The sequence below is a fragment of the Lepisosteus oculatus genome, chromosome 9 (genome assembly GCF_040954835.1).
Source record: "Lepisosteus oculatus isolate fLepOcu1 chromosome 9, fLepOcu1.hap2, whole genome shotgun sequence".
Lineage (NCBI taxonomy): Eukaryota > Metazoa > Chordata > Actinopteri > Semionotiformes > Lepisosteidae > Lepisosteus > Lepisosteus oculatus.
In genome coordinates, this window is record NC_090704.1 from 29251540 (window position 1) to 29276898 (window position 25359).

General features: G+C 42.1%; 1 protein-coding gene across 4 annotated transcripts in view; it reads right to left on the reverse strand.

Moving 5' to 3' along the window:
* Nucleotides 1–25359, reverse strand: part of xpr1a (xenotropic and polytropic retrovirus receptor 1a) — a 160888-nt gene that overhangs the window by 88290 nt on the left and 47239 nt on the right. The window contains exon 1 of one of the 4 annotated variants that reach the window (XM_069194339.1): nucleotides 1326–2298. The exons of the other annotated variants lie outside the window; for them this stretch is intronic. Coding sequence (XP_069050440.1) covers nucleotides 1326–1497 — 172 coding nt within the window. The 5' untranslated portion in view covers nucleotides 1498–2298. Of the gene's footprint in view, nucleotides 1–1325; nucleotides 2299–25359 lie in introns of those variants that run through there. 4 annotated transcript variants of the gene reach the window in all.

Genomic DNA, 25359 nt, shown 5'->3' on the forward strand with positions numbered 1-25359 from the left:
AGGCACTGAAATAAATTAAAAAAAAAAACCCAACATGAAATCACTCCTGAGCTCCTTCCTTTTCCCAGGAGTCGGTGCTGTTTATAAGACGGTAAACGCACTGTGCAAAAACGATCCATAGCCGGATGCACCGAAACCACACAAGTGAAACCCATAGCTGAAAATATTGCATTCTGCCACCCTGGAGGGATTCTCTCATTACAAATATTTCATGAACATACAGAAACAGAAAACATGCTCGACAGAAACAGGAAAACGGAAGGGGAGCCGGAATCCTACCACCAGGGGGAAGATCAAACCGACAGTACTTCCCCGGTCGCCGGGGCTGGTTCATTCATTCCTAGCACAGAGCCCGATTCCTCTCCGGAGCAGAGCTGGCAATCTGTTACTCGAAACCCCCGCTGGCAGGAGGTACGATGCGAAATCCGTCACCCGCTCGATTCCTCAATTGAAATATGTCCTGTCAGGTACCCTTCAAAGAAACGCAGTACCCTTCGGTGTCTCGGCAGTATTATTTACCACAAAGGGGCGTCAAACCTTTCCAGGAGACAGCAACTCAAGACACCGCTTCATTTCTCAGCTCGTTAATTGTATTACCATGTGAATACCCACGCATCAGTCAGTTAATTTACTGACTGTAACACACACAAGTCATTTCATTCTAATTATTGCTGAATAATGACAGCAGAACGTCGGCTTAGCCTTTGTGGTGGGCAAGTGACCATTCGAAACTCCACTGCAGTGGAGGTGATAGCAGCTGAAACAGCCCACATGCTGATTCTGTAACAGCTATTTTGTAGTGGCTGGTGAATTGCCCCAGTATAATAAGACTGTGAAGAACACACTGACCTTCCCGCTTTCCCAGTTCCCTACAGAAAAAAATCTTATTCCACCGAAAACATTTTGGAAAAGCTCTGCTTTCAAGAAATGGTCAGCTCACAATCCATATACAGTAAGTTCAATTTTTGCATGTATGGGAGACCATGTACTGTACTGTATACCATCATCCAGAGAAGTGTCATTACAGGCAATTTCCACTGGTCAAGTCTGCGTACGTGGTGACTACAATTCACCAGCAGATGGAGGAAAGATGAAGTGGAAGAAATGGATCAAACAAATCTGGGAGAGAGACATCTGAAACATCTTTCAACAGGCCAAGATTACTGCCTTGTAAGACATCTTTACCCTATTTTCTTTGCTATTTCACTGTTACGTGAGGAGTAAGCTTTTTTAAGGTAACAGACACTTCAAAGGTCTGAAGGGACTGCCTGCCTGTCTGTCTTTTTTTTCTTTACTATAGAGATTGAGTTCTTTCCATCACTCACTTGCAGACAAAGTGCACGTTTTTTGGATCAATGTTGCAAAAGCCGTCTCAGAAGCATGACTGAATATGATGGCGTTTGTCTGTGTGTCTGCCCTGAAATGGACTGGCGTCCCATCCAGGGTGTAACCTGCCATGCACCTGTTGCCTGCTGGGATAGGCTCCGGCTCCTCCATGACCCTGACTTGGAAAAAGTGGATGGAGGGATCAAGAGAGATTAATAATAATCTTAGTATTTGGTTGATGCTTTTATCCAAAGTAACTTACATTCACACCCTTTTTATACAACTAAAGCAATCTCAGTGTAGTACCTCGCTGAAAGCACGACACCAGTGACCCACCTGGGATTTGACCCCGTGATCATCCATTTATGAGACCAGAGTCCCTTACATCTACTGTAATTGAATTATAACTACATAAAAGAAAGAGTTTAATTCTAATTCCACCCTTCGAAATCTTTTTGAGCCCTTTAAACACAGAATCAAAGCTGTATAAAGGGTCTACATAGCACACCTACACTGCATACAGTAGTCTTGAAACAAAAGCACAAGCAGATAAGGTGGTTCTACAATATCAGCCCTCCAATCTCTCCTGTTGCAATCGCATTCTTAGGGTCCTCCAAGAAAGGATTGGATGAAATCCTTGGATCAGTAAGAACACGAGCAACTCAACACATAAAACGGGCCTCCTCTGTTACCTTATGTTCTATGTGCTTAATTCATTTTCTCAATAGCAAAGTTTTACAGCCCAACTTCTGATAACTCTTGGAATCTCTGGGAGTAATCCGGTCTCCTGTGGCAATGCTGGTGAAGTCCACAAAAATATCTGCAGGCTGTAATCCCGTAGGCAACATCTCCCTGAAGTCTCAGAAATCCTGTTGCCCCAGAGGTGAGCAAACGGCTACCATGGAACCTCTGCTTTCAGGCAGGCTGCAAAGGTATGATAAGCAGAACTGGCAGGCGGCCGACAGACACATTTTCTACTGACGTTAATGAGATGAATTAGGAGCATGCACACTCTGGATTTTCTGAGCCCTCTGTGCACAACACAGATAGCTTCCACCTTCTTTGACGGTGGTGTGCCAAGACGTTTCAAGGGCAGTCGCTCTCCCTAGACAAGTTGTGTTCACGGAGAAAAAAAAATACAAAGACAAAGTTAGCAATGTGGACCTACTTTTGTATATAGGTAACTTGACAGGGAAGGCAAAACAACATCAAAACATTAATCCATCCTGTCTTGTATTAACCTACGACTTCCCCTCGTTGAGGTGCCCTGACAATGACTAACAGTGATTTTACAAAACTCTGTGTGAGTCCAAGTTTAAATTACGCACAAAATAAAAAAAGCCTTTTAGTCACGCAATCACATTGACACAGCGTTCCGCTGATGGCAGATATAGACGCTAAACTTGCCGTCTAAAAATTCCTTTGTTAACGAAAAATTTCCAGGGAAACTAAATTAGGATGGCGCCTGCTTTAACCTCCAGGAAGCACAGACCTGATTCATACTGCTGTCTGTACGCCACAAATGAGGGATGAACACAGTTTTTCCCTGCCTGTCTAGCTGCTATCATAAGCAGTTTTTAGCAATGGCATGAAAATAGTTTGCAACTTGCTTTCTCTTTGAAATACAGACCTGCATACATAAGCAATGGTATTCCATACCTTTACTAGAAAAGTTCAGCTACCCTTTGCTGGGATAAATGAGCATTCCACACTAACGAGAGGTCCTATTGACAGGTAATACAGCACAACAATACATACTATACTGCATTTAATAAACAACTGAATTACCTCATTTAAAAAAAGAGCACTTAGTGTAAACAGTCGGTACAACAACGTGCTATGTTTGGGAAACACTAAGCAAACAGTTTAAACATTAAGAAATGAAAAGAATCTTAAGAAAATCCTGAATATCTGCATACTGTGTACACTTTATCTTCATAATAACAAACAGAGCTCCATACGTTTCAGGACAGCCAATGCTGGTCTGTATTATAGGGCTCTGCAGAACTTCTTGGGGTGTAGAAACCCACTGTACCTCGCAGACAGTTACAATACACAAACTACTGGCAGCCCAGCAGGTGGGTAAAAGCTGTAAGACAGAGTAATTATGACTCTGGAGTTATGATCAGCAGAAGGCTCTTACAGTTTTCTGTCAATTGCACAGCATAAATCATGACCAGCCTTCACTCGTCTCCCAGTACTCTGCTAGCTCAGACCTGGACAGTGGGGAGTGCCCAGTAAGTAGAGACAGTATTCAGAAGACAGCAGAGAAAGGTCAACAAATATGCCTCCCTGCATCAGGAAACAGAGGTTGCATAATGAACTCTGTTACCGTGACTGGACGACTCATTAATTAACACTCCACCGTTTTACTCCGAGTGTATTTTACAACCACACACCTCATGTTAAAAGGCAATTAGGAGTCCATGCATTCTCACTACATCACCATTTGGCACAACATTCATTACCAGGAGGGAGTAGCATGTTTGAATAATTATTAATAGCCATTTTAAAATCTTGCAGTTGTCATTATTATAATGTGTATTAGCACATCAGAGGTAATAACCGCATGAAGTCTGTGACCCAGTGATTTAATCAAACTGGAATCATTTGAGATGTTTGACCGAGCCTGTGCTGCAGTCTATTTGAGGTCTTGCCTATTCTTAGGGTATTTTTTCTTAAGCATGGACTTGATAACATGATCAATCGGGTTTTAATTTGGAAATTCCTCGACTTTAAAGCAAAAGTAACAGTTTGCTGTCCCAATACCTTTGGAGGACACAGTACATCAAAAAGTACACTGCTGAAATGCGAGTTACAAGGCTTTGGGATCGGTGATCAGCATCAGCTGTGAACTCCGCTGAAGGGACTGTGGAGACAGAAGCCTTCGTTTCTTGTTGTGAGATTCAGTCTGTTTAACTGGGAAACAGAATCAGCCAAAGCAAAGTTGAAAGGGACGCCAGGTGACAAAAAATAAATACTGAAAATGCCCATTTCACTACTGGCGGAGCGGTGGCTCTGTGGCTGGAAGGTTGCCGGTTCAAATCCTGCAGCCGGCAGAGGAATCCTACTCCGTTGGGCTCCTGAGCAAGGTCCTTAACCCCAACTGCTCCAGGGGTGCTGTACAATGGCAGACCCTGCGCTCTGACCCCAGGCTCTCTCCCTATCTGTGTGTCTGTGTGTCTCATGGAGAGCAAGCTGGGGTATGCGAAAAGATCATTCCTAATGCAAGAAATTGTAAAGGGTTAATAAAGTGATGTTATTATTATTTAACCGATTTATTAACTGGTTTATGGTTTTATTGTTCATACATAGAATTACTCAGAAACTTTATTTTTGATGTTAGTGAAATAAAAACAACACTGAATGAAAAAATGCCATGTTCTACAAACTGTAAATGACTGTAGGCTGCACAAAAACTGAAGAGCCAGAGAGTATTCCGGATGGCAATGAATGCAGGATAGATCCTGGACAGGAACACCAGTCCATCGCAGACACACACACGCACGCACAAACTCACACCAGGACCAGCTTTTCCAAAAGCCAATTAACCCTAGTAGCATGTCTTTGGACTGCGGGGAGAAAGAAGAACATATAAACTCCACACAGACGGCACCCCATGAATTGGGCCCCAGTCCTGCAAGGCAGCATTGCTAACCACTGCAATGAACTACCATGAGACTTAATTTAAAATTGATTTCTTCAGTATCGTAACCTAAAATGCCCAACGTGCTGTCAACATTATGAACCATTATGATTGGGTATCATTTACTCAAAAAGGTTACAATTGCATGAAAAAATCATGTTGATTCAGTTTCACAAGCAGAAGCTGAAAAAGACTGACTGACTGAGCTTATGCATTGATTTATTTGTGTATTAGGATATCAACGCCTGGCAATTATGCAATCAAGTGAAAATTATTTGATTAAAAAAAATAAGGTATCCAAGTGATTGGGATCAACAAACAAACCCTTAAACGCAAGGTGATAAAACTCCGATTTGCTGAAAGTTTTAATCCCCAAACAAGCACTCGAATGGTGGCGTCTTGAGAAGCCCGTTACCTGGGCAGCTCAGGTTCCGTCGTCACCATCAAAGGGGATACTCACGCAATCCTATGGCTGGGCAGCTCCACCTCTCCTGAAATCCCTAACGTGAGCTGACGGAGGCTTGTGGACAAATATACAACAGCTCCAGAGCAGCCGTGTGCAATTCTGGGGCAGTCTCTGTCGTGGCTTAAGATGCACAGATACAGATAGGCAATTAGCAGCGTGTACATTTTCAAAGACAAACTGGGTGCCCTCTTGACTTGATAATGTGTGTGGAGGGAAATTACCATAGCAGCTGTGACCTGATAGCATGTTATTGTGCATGAAGCTGATGTACAGAGCTGCAATAAACCAGTCACTTTAAAACAGCTCATTGCTTAATATGATGCCTGCACTAATAAATAATTAAGACAGCTAAGGAAAGCTGAAGTGTCTCTATTGCAGATAGCTGGTGTACATACCTTGTCGTATGAGGGGAGCAATGTGAAGACAATGCCATAGGCTCCAGATCTTACAGCCCTGATAATGTAACATTTTCTGACTTATTTGATCTCTTGTAATACTTACATACTACAGCTTTATATAACTACTTTGACATAATCAGGTGGAATTGTGTACGACAAAAAAAAAACATTTTTCAAAAATCATCCTGTACATCCACATCCAACCAACAAGCCACTTCTGAACAGGAGATTTAAAGTGTTTCTCTTCTCTCCCAGACAATTCTCGTTTATTCATGTCTGCAAGAACCACAGTCCACAAATTATTGTCAGCCGATGCAGACGGGACAGGGGATGGTCGGTAAGGTCACAATGAAAGGGAACAAATGCAGAATGCTGTCAGGAATCAGAACGTATCCTAACAACAGGAGATCCAACAGAGTAGATAGAGCAGCAGAGTGCAGATTCTTTTATACTCAAACTATGTGCTGTGCTGTTTACAAGACTTTTGGCAGCGAACCTGCATGCTACATTCTGAACTCAAGAGCTCCAGTGTGTTTATTTTCTGAGTTTCTGAAATTCTGATTAGTTGCAGGCTAAATCTGCATCTAAAGTCCATTTCAGAAAAAGGTGAACCTGTTTGGCATACTAACATGTTTAAGGCAAAAACATACAGCTACCAGGCTTCCAATAAAACAATTCATTTGCCCTTCAAAGACACTGTGGCATCAAAATGCTTGCCATGTAAGATCTTAAAACACTTAAAGACAAATGCGTCCTGCAGAAATAAGACATCAGTGAGACTGTTCACTGTAAGAGTTATTAGGTAATTACTCAGTTCTCCATTTTGGAGAATACAGTCCAGTTCCAGAAAGGCCAACAGATGGGTATTGAGCTCACACTGTGCCAGCACGAAGCTCAAGCATGTGGGTGCTCAAACTGCTCCAGAAGAGAACGGCCTGTGGATATACAAGGCCCTTCCCCCTTCTGCATAAAGGAAGCCAATGACATCCTGCAGAGCCTTCGTTTGAATTGACTGGTTTTACGAACCGGAGTATATTGTACGAGAGAGAGCAGCTGATTCCGGTTCTCCTCTCTGCATGGGCCCAGTGCCCAGCAAGGCCGTAGGAACCTGCCAAGCTCAGGACTGCAGCTCGTCTGGGCAACTGTCTCCTGTCTTGTACTACACACTATGTGCAGAGAGGGTCTGTTCAGCTTTATTCTTACAACCTTTTCGATGACAATTGCAAAGGTGTAATTCCAATTAAAACTGAAAAATTTCTGGGTGGAGCGGTGATTCTGTGGCTAAGGATCTGTGCCTGTGGCTGGAAGGTTGCCGGTTCAAATTATGCGGCCGGCAGAGGAATTCTACTCCGTTTTATACTACAGCCATATAAAAGGCTGAGCCTGCACTCTGACCCCAAGCTTCTCTCCCTGTCTGCATGTCCCATGGAGAGCAAGCTGGGGTATGCGAAAACACATTTTTAATACAAGAAATTGTATATGGCTAATAAAGTGATCTTATCGGATATTGAATAGTCTATGCACCTAGTCATGAAAAATTGCTGTATTATCAATACTTTTCATTAAAAAATAATGCACCTCCAATGGCTAAGGTCATTAAACTGACAGTAAATGCAACAGTGTGTGAGAGGGTAGGACTCTGGCCTCTGGCATCTGGACTGGTGGGTCCTGAGCTCAGATCCCAGGTGGGACAGACTGCTGAAGGTGTTTCGCTCAGACTGTTCCAGTCATACTGGATACCCTGCTGTGCAAACAGGTCTCCTGAGTCTTTGAGAACAGACTGATCAGCTTATCTAGTTAAAGAAATAATAAAAAATTAAAAAGGCAAAAGTGCTTGAAACATGCTGCTTGACAAGCTGGACATGTGTGAGTGAAATCGCAAGTGCAATCGCTTACTTTCCGCCATACTAATAAGTATGGAGTGTCACGTTCGAAGTCTGTCTGCTGCAATTGCTTCACCATATGTCGGACATTACCCTCTCTGTTCAAGGCCCAGGTGGATTTTAGCCTCCACTAATGAAGCAATAAAATGTTTACTTAATTCGATACATCATTATCAGGTAACAGCGGCACGGCAAATTCTCGGGAAAGTTATACGATAAACAGTCTAGCTATAAATCAATTAGGTGCTGCAAGCAATTTTTAAATATTATTATGTCAAGAACATAGTGGTTAATGATAGCAAAACTTTATATATATTTTTAATAAGGATTTCAGACAGTTAATCCTATTAAGACAATCTGGATGAATGCTAATATCCTCCACTGCTGGTGCGCTACAGTTTCCCATTTTAGAGCATTTTAACTGTGCTTGCGGTTTTCAGCCATCTTCCCAGAACAGCTCAAGTAAATTACAGTGCTTGTCCTGCTGAATCATGTGTCCGGTCTTCCCTTCCTATGAGCTGTGCTCCCATATAAGCACTTTCAGTTCTCTTTGCAATGGGAAGTATGTGATGAAAGGCCTGTAGTTTGTTGGTCACTGTTTAACCTGTTCGGTATGCATTGTTTTTCAATTTTAAATAAATCGGCTTGGTCCTGGAACACGTGACTGGGTGCCAGTGAGGGGCCAAAGTTTAGGAGCAACAGTTTTTGTGGGAAGCAGTTAGTCAGAAGCAACTACATTTCTAATTACTGTAATATTACGGCAATGCTATACTGCTAGGCCAGTGAATCAGAATCAAGCTGTAAATAGATTTAATTCGTCTCGCATTTTCTGTTATCTCTGTATGCAAACTTTGGTGGCATAAATGTCAAACATTAAATATGCAAGTCCTTTTCTTTGCCTCGGGCTTGGTTAATATAGATATTTATTATAATATATATTAAGTGTATTAATAAAAAAGGTAAAAGGCTACAGTAATCAGAGACCATTGTGTGTGTGGTTTGCAGGGTGTTTGGTTTCCTAGACGGAAATGTCCAGGGAAAAAAAAACAGAAGGTTTCTACTGTCTTTATAATCGACAATCAAGTCAGAGAAAGAGTCTAAAAAGTCTAATCAAGCTGATAATTAGTTGAATCAGTAAATTAAGAGCTCAGGTGGGTTGTCAACCTGGAGATCCTGCTGCAGCCCTGGGCTGGGTCTGTATGCCACTGTTAAGGCAAACTGAGTCAGATATGCATGTTTAGATTTAGCTGGGCACAAGGGTGGACATACTGTACTGTACCGACTTGTAGTATTCAAATTCAAAGTTCTTTCAATAGTAAGATGAATGAATTCCATTAGTAAATAACTCTTTCCATACCATGTGCAACAGAAACATCTACATACTCTTTCTTATTCCTAAAGGGCTCCAAAGGATTGCATTCTGTGATATCTAAAAGACAGAATAATTCATGTATACAAGGAAAGCAGCTCAGCTGCTTTCAGTATGGGTGATATTCCGAGGCCCTTCACTGCAAGATGGGAAATCGATTAATTGGACACACATGACCAGTTCCACCATTATCCATCGAAATGTTTCACTGCACAGCAGCAAATTATTTTAAAAATGAAGAAAAGGGCCTGGTTATGGACATATACTGTACCTATTCTTACAGTCAAAACATCAGAATGCAAGAGTCAGCAAGAGTGAAATTCTGCTTGCCTAAGGGAAAGAGATAGACTTTGCACCCGTTTCAGGCTGGGAGAGACCTTCGCCCTGGCATCACACGTGGACCTGAACAGCAATTTAAAAACAATCAGCCTGAAAGCTGTGCCCACTTTTCGAAAACGGCCGTGCCTCACGTAGAATTAAAGATCTGAAGAGACCATTTGAGTACGGAAAATACGCATGTAAATAAAATTCGTATTTTGAAGCTATTTTGAAGAACTGTATTCAAGCCCCTTTCTTCGGTCCATCAAGATATTTTGAAACTTCCCCCTCTGGAGAAGAAAAGAAAAGAAAAAACAGGCTAGGTCATGGCACAAACATGTTTTGAAATGGTTAGAAGAAGATGCAGCACCAGCTGCGGTTTCCAAGCATGGTTGATTTGGAAGCTCAGTCTCTTTAAATCTGAGCGATAGGGTGGCAGCCCCAGGTGGGCACTGGTTATACAACATGTGTCCACATACAAGCATCAAATACCACAACAAAGGTGATGGGCTGGTTCGGACAAATTCAGCTCAAAAAAGGATATTGCTTCTTTTATAAAGGCAGGCAAATAAAAGAAAAACGCCCAGAAAATTCCGCAATGAATCATATTGTTTGTAAATTGCCATCCCCGACTTTTCATATCTAAATCTGGTTTATTTTGTTTTTATTACTTTAATTTAGGATTTAATTCAGCAGACGCTCAAATATAAGGACTCTGAAAAGAATACAGTATTAACGCACTCAGAATGATGTCCTGAAAACCTGCGTTTAAAGAAAGTGTACCCGAGGATAGGGTGCCTTGTCCTTATCAAAAGTGATGGTTCTTTTTCCCAGCAAGTTTTTTTTCGAGTTTTGTGCTTTGAACAAGCTACCTTGCAAGTCCTGAAAAAAATGAAGTAAGCATTCGTATGCCAACCGAGGGCAAAAAAATGTAGCTGCCGTTATCTACTCATCCTTTCTTAAAGACACGTTTATACTGTAAGCCTAAAGGACTTTCAACTTCCAAAAGTCTGCTTTTTAATCTATGTGAGGCAGACAGGGAGAAGAGCACAGATTCAGAAGGGGCAGATCCTGCAGAACACATTGCTGTGCTCTTCTCTTCTCAGTGCTCTTTAGGACCCATGAGTGCAGTGAGGTCACTCAGATTCCAGCCAAGCTGGACTCTTCCTACTGCTATCCTCTTACAAACACCGGCTTGCATCATGCTACACGCTTATTAAATGCTGCTCCTTTTTTGTCCCTCTCGGAGGATTTAATTCCACTAAATGCTGCAAATCTGGGATTAATTAAACAAGAAAAATAACCTTTAAACAGAACTTGCAGGTGTTTTGATTTCCCCAAGACATGTCAAATGGCTAGATTGTACATAACCCCCCTTGGACATAAGGTGAAAAGATCCAGGTACTCATGCAAAAGTTAGAAAACGTATCCCCAGGAGTTAAAAACAACATTCTGGGAGGTACACTCTGTTACAGTTATAATTGCAAAAGCAGTCTCCTATTTCCAAGACAAAAAAAACATGATTCAACACACAATCACCTTGATATTAGTGACCGCATACAAAGTACAAGGTAAGCAGAGCACAGACTCTGCAGACACAGGGGGAAGATGCTGATGTCAAAGGAAAAAGGGCAGCACCTACTGTGACCAAAGGGTAGAGACACCAAGACAGCAGCTAGGAGTGAGACAAAGGGCACAATCGCCAGATCGCAGGCTCAGACACATGGGCCGGCTCAGCGGGGTGCTGTCTGGCCCATGTGATCAGACAACTCAGGCCAGCACGGGTCAAGATCGATTTAGGCTATGCTCGGTATTAAACACACTGAAGGGCTGCATATCGAGTTTTACGGGAAACGGGCATTTTCAGTTGTATAGGTGTGAAAGGCAAATGTTAGATTTAGAAAAACAAGACAAACACAAACACGTAGAGGGCAGATCAAGATCCACTTTCTTCCACTGTACAACAAGGGGTCGGGTAGTGCTTTTGCTTTGCGTTTGTGTTCGGATACATCTTTAAAAACTTCAATAACGGCATCCAGTGATTCTGAGATGTACCAGTAATAAAGGCAGAGCTCCAGATACAAATGTGAACGATGAAATGTTTTTTTTTTTTACAGTTTTGTCCCTAGGACAAGTCTCAGGAGGACAAAAAGGGTTAGATGATGCTCCTGTTAATTATATTAATTCTGCTCTGTACTGATCCCCCTTAGCTTAGGCACGTTAATGCTATGATAAGACTCAGCCCACCTGCAGGTCAGCACTGTCAGTTCTGCCAAAGTCACAGGGAGACGGGTGTGTGCAGGGCTGAAACACAACTTCTTCAACAACAAGGAAAAGACAGAATCTCTGCGTCCAGAAAACCCCAGATACCAATCTTCAACAGTCTGTGTTTTGACACACTCAGGACATACCGATCTGCTCAATTCGAAAACACAGTGCAAAGAATCTATACCAAAACATCGCTAAACTTAATGTTAATTAACATGAACGTAAAGAAAACTATCAAATACAGCAGCCAAAAATGACAGAACCGGCATCTTTTCTATTGCAGCAAGTCAATTGTCAAAGGTGCACGAGCCCGAAAAGGATATCATACTGCTCTGTAGGGTTGACACTGAGGGTAGCAAGCTATGCCATTACATCCACTGTCAGTATTGCTGAACGTAAACCAACCACCCGATGTAAAAAAACTAATGTCAAAATATTTTGCAGGCATTTTATATGCCCCCCAGGAGATGAGACCCATTTCACTGTGGACTGGGTCCACATCTATACCTGGGTGATGAATGCTTCTGGGCAAGTGATGCAGCATTCTGACGTGAAAAGCTAACAGCTTCTGGTCATTCTGACCCAGCGTGGTAACTGACATATGGAAAAGTATTGTATAGTTGGCTACATGCAAGATCAAAGACCTGGAAAGCTGCTACTGCTGCCAATATTTTTTTCATCAGCTGGAGAGCAATACTTCAATATATATATATATCTTAAAACATGCTAACATTTTAAGCCATGTAAATGTTCACAGCAAAATTAATTTTAGAGCAGGTCTGCCTACTCCACTTTAAAATCTGAATTTAATCAAACAGAAGCCGAGAAAAGCACCAGGAAACACATGGGTGCATTGACAATACTGCGCTGTTCCTGTTGAACTCGTGTGGTAAGTGGGGTTCTGTCCCTGCTGGACTTCATCCACAATCACAGGCACCTCCGACTTCCCAGACACCCAGACAGCCCAGGAGTCTGCTACACCAAAGGCCAGGTTTCCTTCTGCGCGATATCTCAGGGGGGGCAGCATCACCCTGAGAAACAGTCTGTGTGCAACCCTGTTACAATTACAAAAGCAAATTGTCCAGAATTAGAACCAAAATATAATGTGCTTTCGCACAAAGTCTGCCAACAAGATACACAAAACTATTTTCAGCAAACCTTTCTTCTGCTGTGTTCCGTCACTGCTGTAATGTCTCGAGCAGGTTTTAAGTTCCACTGTAGATTACTGGTGTACGTCCACTAGCTTTTATTTTTTAACTTCAGAAATAAACAAAACATGCAGTCAGCTTCCCGAAAAAGCAGCCAGTGTTGCCTCCCTCCACGTTCTCTCATCAGCTCTTTTCTCACTCCTTCATTATGCTTAAAGCACCTTTAATTTACCAACAAACAGCACCGTAATCACAACTTCACAGACTTCTAACTGTTCTAATGGATAGCAATTTAGAGTTAATAATTACCTTTTGTGATTTTTCACTTTGCAGGTTCTAACGGTAGGGGATTTCGTGTATGTGTGGGTGCTTGTGTGCACTCGACCGAAAGTGAGGTCATCTGTGGGGCTGTCCTCTAAACTCCTGCCTTCCTGGACGAGTGCGAGGTGCTCTAACCTGAACTGTCACTCAGAAGAAGAAAACGATCAAATGACTAAAGAATGGCAGTGAAGCTTAGGCAGAACAAGACAAAAATGTTCAATTTCCTTTAGTGATGAAAGGCTCTTGCTAGCGAGGCAGAGTATGCTCTAAAGAACCACTGGAAAGCTTCATGAAAATCTGGCATCATTTAGCATGGGATTATTTTTTTGTGAGGACGTAAACTGCGATTGAGGGTGTCAGTGGAATGAAACCCCCAGAGTGTGAAAAGACCTACAGTATACTGTGTCAGCTGCCTAGAGCTACCCTAGTAAAACCTCAAATTTAGACCTCTCTCGCCGCTGCAATTAAAGCCAACCGCTTTATACAGAAACACTGTGCGCACACCGCATCAGATTCTGTCACTCCAGGGAAAAAACCAAATTACAACCAATTACCTAAATTACAATTTGCCAGTCTTGCTAATCCAAAAGATTCCAACACCTCACAGTACTGCTCATGGAACAAGTACTGAAGGAACTGAAGCTGAAACACCACTGCCTGTTCACCAAGAACAGGGGAAAAGGGACCTAAAGAAACAGCCCTGATTACAGACTTGACAAGGGAGGGGTTGACTGATGGTTTTAGTAACACTACTCACAGTTCAGAATCCGGCAGGTTTTCTGTGTCTCTAAATCATCAACAACTGTAGCCTTTAGAGAAGGAATAAAGTGGTACGATCAAGGGTTGATAGTATCAATTTAACTCACAATTATCATCAATTTAACAGAGAAGATGGAAAAATTAGGAACCTACGCTGCAGGCACTTTTTCTGCAGTGACGAGAAAATGTCTGTAAACCCCTAAGGCTGATCTGTATTCTTGTACTGTATATTTTAGACCTAAAACATAATTAGATCTTTAGGAATGCCTTAATAACCTGATTAAATGTTATCTTCACCTTTTATCTTCACATATTACACAGGCGTAAGATGCATACAGATCTGTAGCTGATTTATTCAAATCCATACAAATGTCACTGACGCATGCATTGAGAAAGGAAAGATCACACTGAACTAACAACTGCTCCTTTGAAACAAAATCAGGAACTATTTCCATTTCAGAGCTCCTGTATCAGCGCAGTGCTTACCCAGGAATCTCCTGTTTTCCAGGTTTTCATACCTGTCAGCTAAAAGGATGAGTTACTGGACCCACTGACGTCATTGTCAGAGTGAAATGTCACATAAAATGGACTAGCTATTAGCTCACAAACAGCACCTCCTTAATATCAGCCACTGTACGTTTTGCATCCTGCACTCCACGACTTCTCACAACGGATGCACTGAAATGCAAGGTACCTGAAGAAACTAGAACCTTTAGATTATATTAAAAAGTACAATGAGACTTGTCCTTAATAAACATAAAACTGCATAGTAGTTAGAAAACAAGAAGCTGCAATCTTATCAGTGCAGTTTTACAGCCAGGGATATCTTTCACTAAGCTTTCCTAATCAGGCTTTATATTTATGTACACTCAGTCATAAAGTCCCTGCAGGTGGAGGTACCTAAAATGTATTTTGTCCAGTAGCTGTGAGTAACAACAAAACAAACTGAAAAAAACATTAAAAAAGCGTAAACTATGGCCAACAATAAACCAAAAAGAAAACTCACAGCCATATAATTTAAACATCGGTAGTAACATATTAATATATATATTATTTAACTTTTAGAATGGCTACTTGAACTTGAGAACTGCACTGATTAGAAAATCTCAGCTTTTATCTAGGGTATGTTGAGATTAAATGCCAGGTCCTTTGAATACTTTTAGCAAGTTAAGGGTGTCTCTTTATCTGATGCAGCAACTTCTAAATAATTCAACTGTTAATAAACACACAGACAAGACATTATCATATAAATAATTCACATACTATATTCTTCATCCTACTGTGCTTGAGTTGGATTTTTTTTTTAAGTAAATGATGCACAAATCAAGTATGCATATTGCTCGGGAAAATTAAATGCAAATTTCTTAAGCAGCTTTCACCAGATTCACAAGAACCACTCAGTTTCCTCTCTTTGCAGGCACTCTCCTGTAAACAAAATCTAGTGCTGTCATTTTTCTCAAATCTTCATTAATAGTAGGCAACTCCCTAAACACATTTTTATTAGTTGGCACAGATATAGGTGGCACAGTGGTACAGTGATAAACAAAGTATGAGGATTTAGATTTTTTTAGAAAACAGCTGTCCCAAAAATAGAGAAAGACTGTAATATGACAGGGCCACCTCTGGTCACATATCAAATATGCCCTCAGTGTGTGTGATCAGTAATACAATAATATTCAGGGCAACATGCTCACATTTTGTAATAAACATACATTCTGAGGTTAGACAGATGACTAACTTTTCTATCATGTCATTAACTGATGCTCAGTCAGAAAAGTTAACTGGGAAAACTGGTAAAGTAATTCAAATGATTAACAGTATCTTTAGTTACTTTATAACTATGATGATTTAAACTCCATGATCAACAAGTTCAAAGAAATGCTGTAATCTTTGGCTTCAATCCATCACATAACTTTAGTTTCAATCCATCTTGTCTACTTATTCAGATTTGGCTGTAAGAAAGTTCTCTAAATTCTGTAAGTTCCTTAAAACCCGAAATCTCCCTCAGAAACCCTGTCGTTCAGGTCCCAGATCAATCTCAGTTATAACCACCTTTCTGTCATTTGGTTTTATAAAGGATTCTGTCTGGCATTTTGTTCTTTAAAGTGAAGAATTTACCACATTTTATGCTCTTGAAAGAAAAGTCGCTTACTCTGGTTAACATTCACCTCTACTACCCTTATTCCTTGCACAGGAATCACTGAAAAGAACTTGTCATGCCACAGACACTGGACATAGCACAGAGGGAGGTGGGGCAGGCCGAGGCCACCCATGGTCAAGACTGTACCATCACATCAGGAACCCTGGGCACAGGGTTATACAGTATATACATGATATCCCAGACTGCACCCGGAGATGCCTGGACTGCATCTACTAAAGTAGTACACAGCAGTACTAAACACAAGCTGTGAACGTGTGATACAATTAATATGATTCCCTCTGCCCTCTAATCTTTATTAGACAACGGTTCTGTTACGTCTCTTTGTGTAGTAAAGCAACAGTAACAAAAAATAAATGATGTGGTTACCTGTAGACGGTTGTTTTTTTCTGAAAAAGGCAGCAGATCCAAGTTAAAAAGAAACTAATCGGAAGCCACACCTTCCCAGCAGGTTGCCTTTTTCCTCTTACCTGGTGAGTACAGAAGGCTGTCTTCATGAACTGAGACTAAAGCCTTAGGAAGATGCAGACTGACATTATTAAATTACATGATCAGAGGTTCTGCAGTAGTGCTGTCATTTAGAAAAAACAGAACTCCTCCCAGGTGTCATCTTTGGTCCTTTAATGGCTTACATCGAGAACAGCACGAGTAGAAGACTGCACGGCTTTCTTCCTGTAAACCCGCGAGTTTCTCGCATCACTTCATGGCCTAAAACCTCCCCATGTTCCCTCTCCCCCCCACTGCACAAGAAACCTTGCAGACCAGTCAATCTCAGAATCACATCAGGAGCACACGCTGCCAGCCATCTCCTAGGTGACCAGGCCCTATTAAAATATAAATTAAAAACACATCAGCAGGTGACCCCCACAGACCCCCCAGCTCTGCGGGCTCCCGAACAGCGGGGTCCTCCAGAGAATAATAGCAGCCAGTGCACCATCAGTACATCCACCTGGATGTGGATTTCACCTCAGTGAAGCAGCCTGTTTCTGTGCAGCATGGCGGCTACCCAGCCAAGCTCTGCTGCGTGGTTTCCCAGATCGAGCATTTCAAAAGGTGCAGGTGAAGAAACGCCAACGCAACAGACTGTAAATGTAAACGCAGGGTTGCCGGACCTAATGGGTTTTTGTTTAATCAAAAATGATCCGAGTTCCACTCATTGTACAGCAGTAATTCGATATTGATTCTTATGTCACTCAATCATCTGGGAAAATCCCACTAAAAACTTGAAGAATTGCTTTATTCTAAAATAATGCCCAAAACGTGACTGATAAAATTAACAACAACTCATATATAAAGCTGTAACGTACATGCAATAACCACACTACAATTTTGCGTTCTGGAAAAAAAAAAATTGCCCAGTTCAGTGTTCTCTTTAGAGGTTGTGCAGCATTCCCCGGACTAAATCCGGCTGAACAGTTTTTCCTTAAAGCACCGTATATATCAGAAGCTGCAGTGGTTAAAGTTGGACTGTGTGAGTCAGGACACATCCACTGCCCGAGTGGCGGCTTGTCTCAACAGATGGCAGATTCTACAGCATACTCACCCACCCCCCTCCATCCTCCCTGACCGTCAGACCACGTGTGGCGAGTGTTGGAATGGGGGACCATTGGTCTTAGGTTATTATTTCGGGAATAAGAAAAAAAACACATTCCACCCTCCACCACCAAGGACCTAACAAGCCATCCAAGTCTCAAGCTCCATAAAACAGGGGGAGAAAGATGTACTGAGGATGAAGCCAAGCAAACACTGATAGGAACATTTTATTTTTCCTCATATCAAATGGACTGCAAATCAAGATTGGATTCCCCATGATTGTTCAGTCTTCATTCCTACCCAGCTCTCAATTGCTTAATTGAATTTATACTAAAGACTTATTAAGCCCAAGATTAACCTGATTTTTTAGCCACTAGCTGAAGACCCCTATAAAAACTGTAGGTCTGTGGCTCTTGAGCTCATTCAATGGACTTGTTGCCCGGTATTGCAGGTTAGATTACGAGCTGGAATGATTGAGTGGCAAGACACAGGTATCCTGAAATCATGTAAAGCAGTTGATCTGCCATTCTAGTGGGAGAAACAGACATTCAGAAAAAAGCAGCGTTCAGCACCTACAGGAGATGTGGTTTCTGAACTGCAGCATTAAAAAACTGAAATTGTTAAACAACAGTTATAAAATATTTAGGTAGGGCACATGAATGCTTGTTATGAAAAGCAATAAATAAGGACCAAGGCAAGAACAGAACAATTTAGGTTTATACACTGAAGGTTACATGACAATAATACATAGTAAAAAATAAAATGCTTTCCATAATTAAAAAAAAGACTATCACTGTTTAAATGATTCGCAGTGACTTACAGGTCAGCTTTAGAAACTGAATCTGATTTATACAGTTAAAGTCTCTTGTTTGCAATAAGTCCAAAAGGTAAATGAAGCCAAATTACAACAGACAGGCTGCAGCCTATTTTTTTTTGTTAATTAAAATTCTCATCCTGAGACTGTAGCTGTGCTGGCCAATTAATTAAAATCCATAAAAGTGGAGATGTGTGATTTAAATGGCTGGGCAGACGTAGTCCCTCGTATCTACCCTCACCCCGTAAACAAAGCAAAACACGGATCTCTTCCCTTGTCCGCGAGATTCAGGATAACAAAAGGCTTTCGAAATCTGCGAGGACTGCCTGGGAGGTTTCCAGATTGAGCCACGTCTCGGAGCCCAACCCCTGCTCACCTCTCCCATTCAGGCGGATAATTCGGATGAATAATTTATGGGAGCAGACTTTCATCTGCCGCTATCGATGGAGAAATGAAATTGCGAATTTCCAATGAGCCTGGGGAGATTCCGGCGTTTCTGCCCAACCAGTTTAATAATCGGCAGGGTCTCGAGTGCGGAGCCTGAACCCCTGTTCACGAAAACGCAGCCACATCAACAATGAGAAAGCGCGCCCTCCGTGGTTTCCAAAGCACGCTTTCTCTCCCGTTACTGTGTGTCAAAGGTGCACATCGCTGCACACGACTGTACTTCCACGGGTGATAATAGCTAACACAGAGCAATTTGCATCTTGATAAAATCAGCATGGCAGCTTGTGCAACAGCCTATCAATAATGCAGGGCGGCAGGAAACCCTAGCTTGAATGGTGCTGCCACTTGAACAGGTCTTTGTCCTTGGGCTATCAGAGCTGCTGGGTTCCGGCTATGATTTTTAGAGGGCTGCAGTTAGCCTGCCCGAAGAATTACAGCGTACACATGCAGCTGAGATACCTCTGCAATTCTGAGGCAAACAAAAAGAGGCCTCACAGGATGAGCAGGTGCAAATAAGAAAGGTTTAACCCAGAACATCCCGTTTACTTGGTTGATATAATTCATTTAATCTGTGGATCTTATTTTACCAGTTCTAGGGAGCAATGGTCACCAAAGTGAATGGGCATTAATTATTGAGATACATAACTGTGTACTCAGTGCTCAGGTTCACTACTATGTACGTCGTACATCAATTTTCGCTTATATTTCCTCTTAAAAGAATAGAGCACTCTGTTCCCCTCATGAAAGAAACTGCATTTGGCTCCCCATTACAATATTACCTGATGAATATTTTTTTTCCTCTCTTTAAATTGATGGAAAAATTGATCAGCTTGAAATCTAGACCCTGACACTATTCACTGTACTGGACTTTGAACATATCTCTACACCTTCTTCCAAACCCCAAAAAAACCTTAAATTACGTAACGTGTTACCAAAATAAAAAATCTAGTATTTAGCCAGACAGGTGAATTCGTTTTTCTATGCACCAGTGTTGACCGAATTTGATTTCGTACAACATAGCTCAAAAACTAAAGGCACCTATTGCACCGTTAGAAACGGACAATACCAATACACACACTGTATGTACAGAGAGTGTGTGATTTGAAAATGGAAAGATCACCAACAAGGAAAGAAAATGAAGACAAAGAACACCTTGAAAACGAAAGACTTTTTTTATACATCTTTTTGTCTGGATCCAGCTTCAGGAGCAATATTGCCCCTGTGGAAAGCAGCAGCTTCTTCCACTATACAGCTGCTGTTCACTGAATTACGGACACTGTTGAAATTTCCTCTGTGCCGGGCTTCAACCCTGAACCTGGAGAGAGACACCACAATTGCTTTTCCCTTTTATTGATTTCCTCCATTCAACTTTAAAGGCCACGACTCCTGGGATACCCTGAGCCAGTGTGAGGAGGAGCTGAGAAGGGTTAATGGCATTTGCACAAGGAGGGGAGACAGCTGTGGAATATTCCAGAGACCTTCTTGTTTCCGACGAGTTCTCCATGAGCAGGCTACACATGCTTCTGCAGCACTGTAGGTCTTGAGAAGTGTGTCTCATAGCCAGGTTATGAGAGCAACTCCTAAGCAAGTTAGATGCCTTCGCCATAAGAAACACAATTGAGAAAAAAAAAAGACAGAACGCAAGTGGTTCGGTGTGTTTTCTGTGAGGTGGAGACAGTACAGTACACTGTGCTGATCAAACAGGACTGCCCCCTTGCTGTGGTGCAATAAACTCTCCGTTGATGGGAAGGGAAGAGTGTGATCCCTCAGTGGAATCAATCGGTCTTCCTGCCAACGCCCAGGGGAGGACACAGGCTACCAGAGTGTACAACACAGCAATGTGCTCCATTTTGACACATCTGCGGCCTAGGTGAATGTCTGCGCAACAGAGAACTGTGCATTTTCTTACACACGCCACAGGTCACCATGCAATTTCAGCCAAATTGTTGTGTGCAGTTCCAAATAAAAGAGGATCCACAGTCAATCACCATCTGAGTTAAGTAAACCGGTCTTTCGTTATCATCAGCTCCATTCAGTCACCCACCAGGGCGATTGGAGAGATACTAAATGAACATTCTAACCCTGAACAGGTTTCTTTATTAATTATTATTATTATTATTATTATTATTATTATTATTATTATTATTATTCCAGCATCTCCCCATGTATGGGACGTAGATTCATACCACATGTAGATTCATACCACAGTTTCAAAAATCAGTTTAAAAAAGCTCCCTAAATCCAAAAATCTTAAGACAATGCTAACAGATTAAGAAATTATATATGACTAACAATTCAAATATAATACCGTATTTTCTGTGTGTCTATTCAGTGAAACTGATGCTGCTTCCCCTCCTTTTTGAATGGCAGAGGAAGGAGATCTAGCTTGCCTGTCCAGAAGGCTTCTCTGTTGTGACCAGGAAAGACTGGAGCTTCCCTACGGAACTGACTAATGTGCCTTTAAAGCACTTACTGGAACACCTCACCGGCACACCCCAGTCCAGTCCAGAAAGCAGTGACAGTCTCGGCAAGGACCTCACGGTTTCCTGCACAGTTCAAGCGGAAGAAGAGCAGCCCTCCGGCCCACCAGCAGTGCCCAGTACTTGAGCTGTTTGAGGGAAACCTGAGCTAGAAAACCTCACTTAGCTGAAGCGAGAACATTATGTGCTTCAATCACCACCATATTCCCAACTGTACTGTGGTACATTCAGTTCAATGTGACTAAAAAAGCAGTGTGTGTGGCAATAAGAACAGGATTAGGGGGGCTGCCCTAGCGCAGGTCCAAGGGGCCAGACAGCAGCTGATACACTTGCTTGAAGTCCGAGCCTTCTGGAGGTGGGGTGATGAGCATATACAGTACGCAGCTTCCGGAGGTATAATGCAAAATCATAAAATGATTTTAAAAAAAACCACAATAAACATGACAAAAAGCAAGTGATCGAGGAAAATACAGGTTTGTACCCCAAAGCCAATTGCCACTGTAACTGCAAGTGATTGCAAAATTCACTACTTGTGTAACTGGCCACTCAAGTCTGGAGCAGAGAGCTGGAAAGCCTACCCAGGCTGTGTCCTTCTGAGTTTATTCCCCACTATTTACCATTTTTAATCTCTTCCAACAACGGTCGCCAGCAGCCCTGTCACCCTGCAGCTTACAACTGGCAACCCACTGAAGCTCAGCAGGTGTGAGCCTGGTCAGTACCTGGATGGGAGACCTCCTGGGAAAAACTAAGGTTGCTGCTGGAAGAGGTGCTAGTGAGGCCAGCAGGGGGCGCTCACCCTGCGGTCCATGTGGGTCCTAATGCCCCAGTATAGTGATGGGGACACTATACTGTAAACAAGCGCCGTCTTTCGGATGAGACGTAAAACCGAGGTCCTGTTATTAAAAATCCCAGGTTGTTTCTCGAGAAGAGTAGGGATGTAACCCCGGCGTCCTGGCCAAATTTCCCATGCCTCCTAATAATCCCCCTCTATGAATTGGCTACATTACTTTGTTCTCCCCCCCGCGACAAGCAGACCCTGCTGATGTGGGATTAACGCTAGGATGAGAGAATCTCTTCCAATAACAACGTAACTTAATTCCCCGAGAATGTGAACAGCCGCATATAAGGTGCACAGTGCCTGCCTGTTTCTTCCATTCCACATTAATTAAAAGGGCATTTTGCAGCATAGTTTTCAAACTAAAAAGCCCAGTCTGAGGATTTAGATGAAGTTACATATCACTTGAGACTGAAAGCAATTGAGTGTGATGTAATTAGAGTGGATGAGGTCATGATATTTCTTCAGTGAAGTTATTAAAGAAGATTCATATCTCCAGTGTTTTTCCTTCTCTGCCTTTATCTCATTTCACCTTTTCCACAGGCAGTACCGTAAATCTGCTTCTAGCCAATTAATTAGAAAATTGTATGAACTAGATGAATTGGCATATCCAAGTTTGATTTTAACACTTTATACAGTCCATGCGTTAGCATTGTACGTGTGCTAAAAAATGTGCTAACAAATACAGCAACAGATGCATGTATTATGAAAAAAAAATCAAATGTGCTAAATTTAAACACATTCGTGGGATATAACAATCTTCTAGTAATTCAAGATCTTTTCCTAAAGTAAAAAAACAAATGAAAATCAAATCACCTCAATTTTCATTATTAACGTTACCTTGCTTTGTTTGTGCAGCATACCAGGATGCTATGTGTGAAACACGCATAGAACTGCTATATCACCTACAGAAAAGCTACACAAAGCTCACATCAACAACACATGCAAGTCAGTAGGTAATTGATCCAAGATCTCACCCAGCTTTTTCTTGAGCAAATCCAAAATACCTTCCACAATCGCTGGGTAGCTTGTTCCATAATCTTACACACTCAACAAAAAAAGAAAAAAGCCACTCTGTAAAAAAATGATAGATTGTTGAAGACACGCCATTAAGATTTCTGTTATACATTATGCTAGAAAGCTACATTGACACATTGATTTCAGTTCTGAATATTTGGTCATTAAAAAGTCCAGAGAACAGCAACCAGATGCACTGCAGGATGTAAAACTATCCTGCTCCCGAAAAATAGAAAAAACTGAATGTTTCAAGTCTTGAACAGAGACAATTATAATGGGATAGAAATTTCCACAGATGATAATAATAATAATAATAACAACAATAATAATAATAACAACAATAATAATTGCTAACACTTATATAGCGCTTTTCTGGACACTCCACTTTACAAGTAATGGGGACTCCACCACCACCAATGTGCAGCATCCACCTGGATGATGCGACGGCAGCCATAGTGCACCAGAACGCTCACCCACACATCAGGGAGTAATGAAGCCAATTCATAGATGGGGATTATTAGGAGGCCACAAATGGTAAAGGCCAATGGGAAATTCCAGGACCCCGGGGTTACACCCCCACTCTTTTCGAGAAACACCCTGGGCTTTTTAATGACCACAAAGAGTCAGGACCTCGGTTTTACGTCTCATCCGAAGGACAGCGCATTTTTACAGTACAGTGTCCCTGTCACTATACTGGGGCATTAGGACCCACATGGACCACAGGGTGAGCGCCCCCCTGCTGGCCCCACACTAACACCTCTTCCAGCAGCAACCTTAGTTTTTCCCAGGAGGTCTCCTATCCAGGTACTGACCAGGCTCACACCTGCTGAGCTTCAGTGGGTTGCCAGTTGTGAGTTGAAGGGTGACATGGCTGCTGGCTGCTGGCTGCAGGTGATATTGACAAAGTCAGCACAGTGGACTTCTTCAGCACGAACAGGGAAACATGAACAAGGGGAAACTCCCTGGGAGTGCATTTAACAGAAAGCACTAGTTTACCTAAAAGGTTAGGGGGAGACTTAATTCTTGTCTGGAACCTTTCTGATCTTCTCGGGATACCCTGACCTCTTTCGATTAACTGGCAGCAAATAGAGAGAGCTGGACTGATGGATGTTTCTGTCCTTTCTCCAATAACCCGTCTCGGTCTTTTCCCCGAGACGAGGGGAGGGGTTTGGAAACTGCCGATCTGGTGTACGGAGAACTAGCCCGAGTCTTTGAACAAATGATCCCCCATTGGCGGTGAAATTCCACAGCTGCATCAGCAAGAAGGTCAGTGTGAGGAGCTGCTATAACGCAGTAAATTGCCTCCCTGGGGCATGGGGATATCTACAGAATTTAAATCCAAACCGTTCGCTGGCAGTCATAAAACCCTCCCGATTTACTCCAGCTATCCACATAATTACTCCCTCATTGGGGATGATGAATAAAATCATCACATTAACTCAACTGTGTCTGACAAGAGATTACAGCGTAGCAGCCACAAGCTGTTGAGACGCACGTCTGCATGCGTGTGTTTGTCTCTACTGCACCTCAGGAAAAGGGCGATCAGAATGCACCTATAGTAATCCAACTCACCCCTGCTGGTCGTGCTTTCTGGCCTTCAAGTCTCTCCCAGCTGAGCAGGCTTCAAAGAATTGAAGGTTGTCATGCACAGCAAGGGGACGCAGCTCACAAACAAGAGACGAGCTGGTTGCTTTGTCAGCGTAAGGTGGGACGATTTGTAGGTGCTGTCAAGCACAATTTATGTAAAGCACAGCTAGGATGTGATAAGGAGACCATGGTGAAGATGTTTACAAAAAATGTCTCAGACATTTACTCTGTGTGCAAGCATGAGAACAAGATACCTACTCTATGTAAAAGAGATAATTTGTTCTACAACACGACTCGATACAGACTAGTCCCAAAGAAACACCTAACGCCTTATCTAAGCACCAGCTGTTGCACAACATCCATGACTTCTTAAACCAGGTGAAACAGAAGTTTATCGGAAAATAACCGCAGAAAGAAATTCTACAAGTATAAAAATCATTATTTACTGTATATGAAATGTATATACAAGATGTTACTTAAGTAGAGAAAATTAAGTTACCCCTCTTAGTAGTAATTTCACTAAGAACCCGAGTTCAGTTGTGCTACTTTAAGGTTTCTGACATCCCCTTTTACACAACATCCAGCC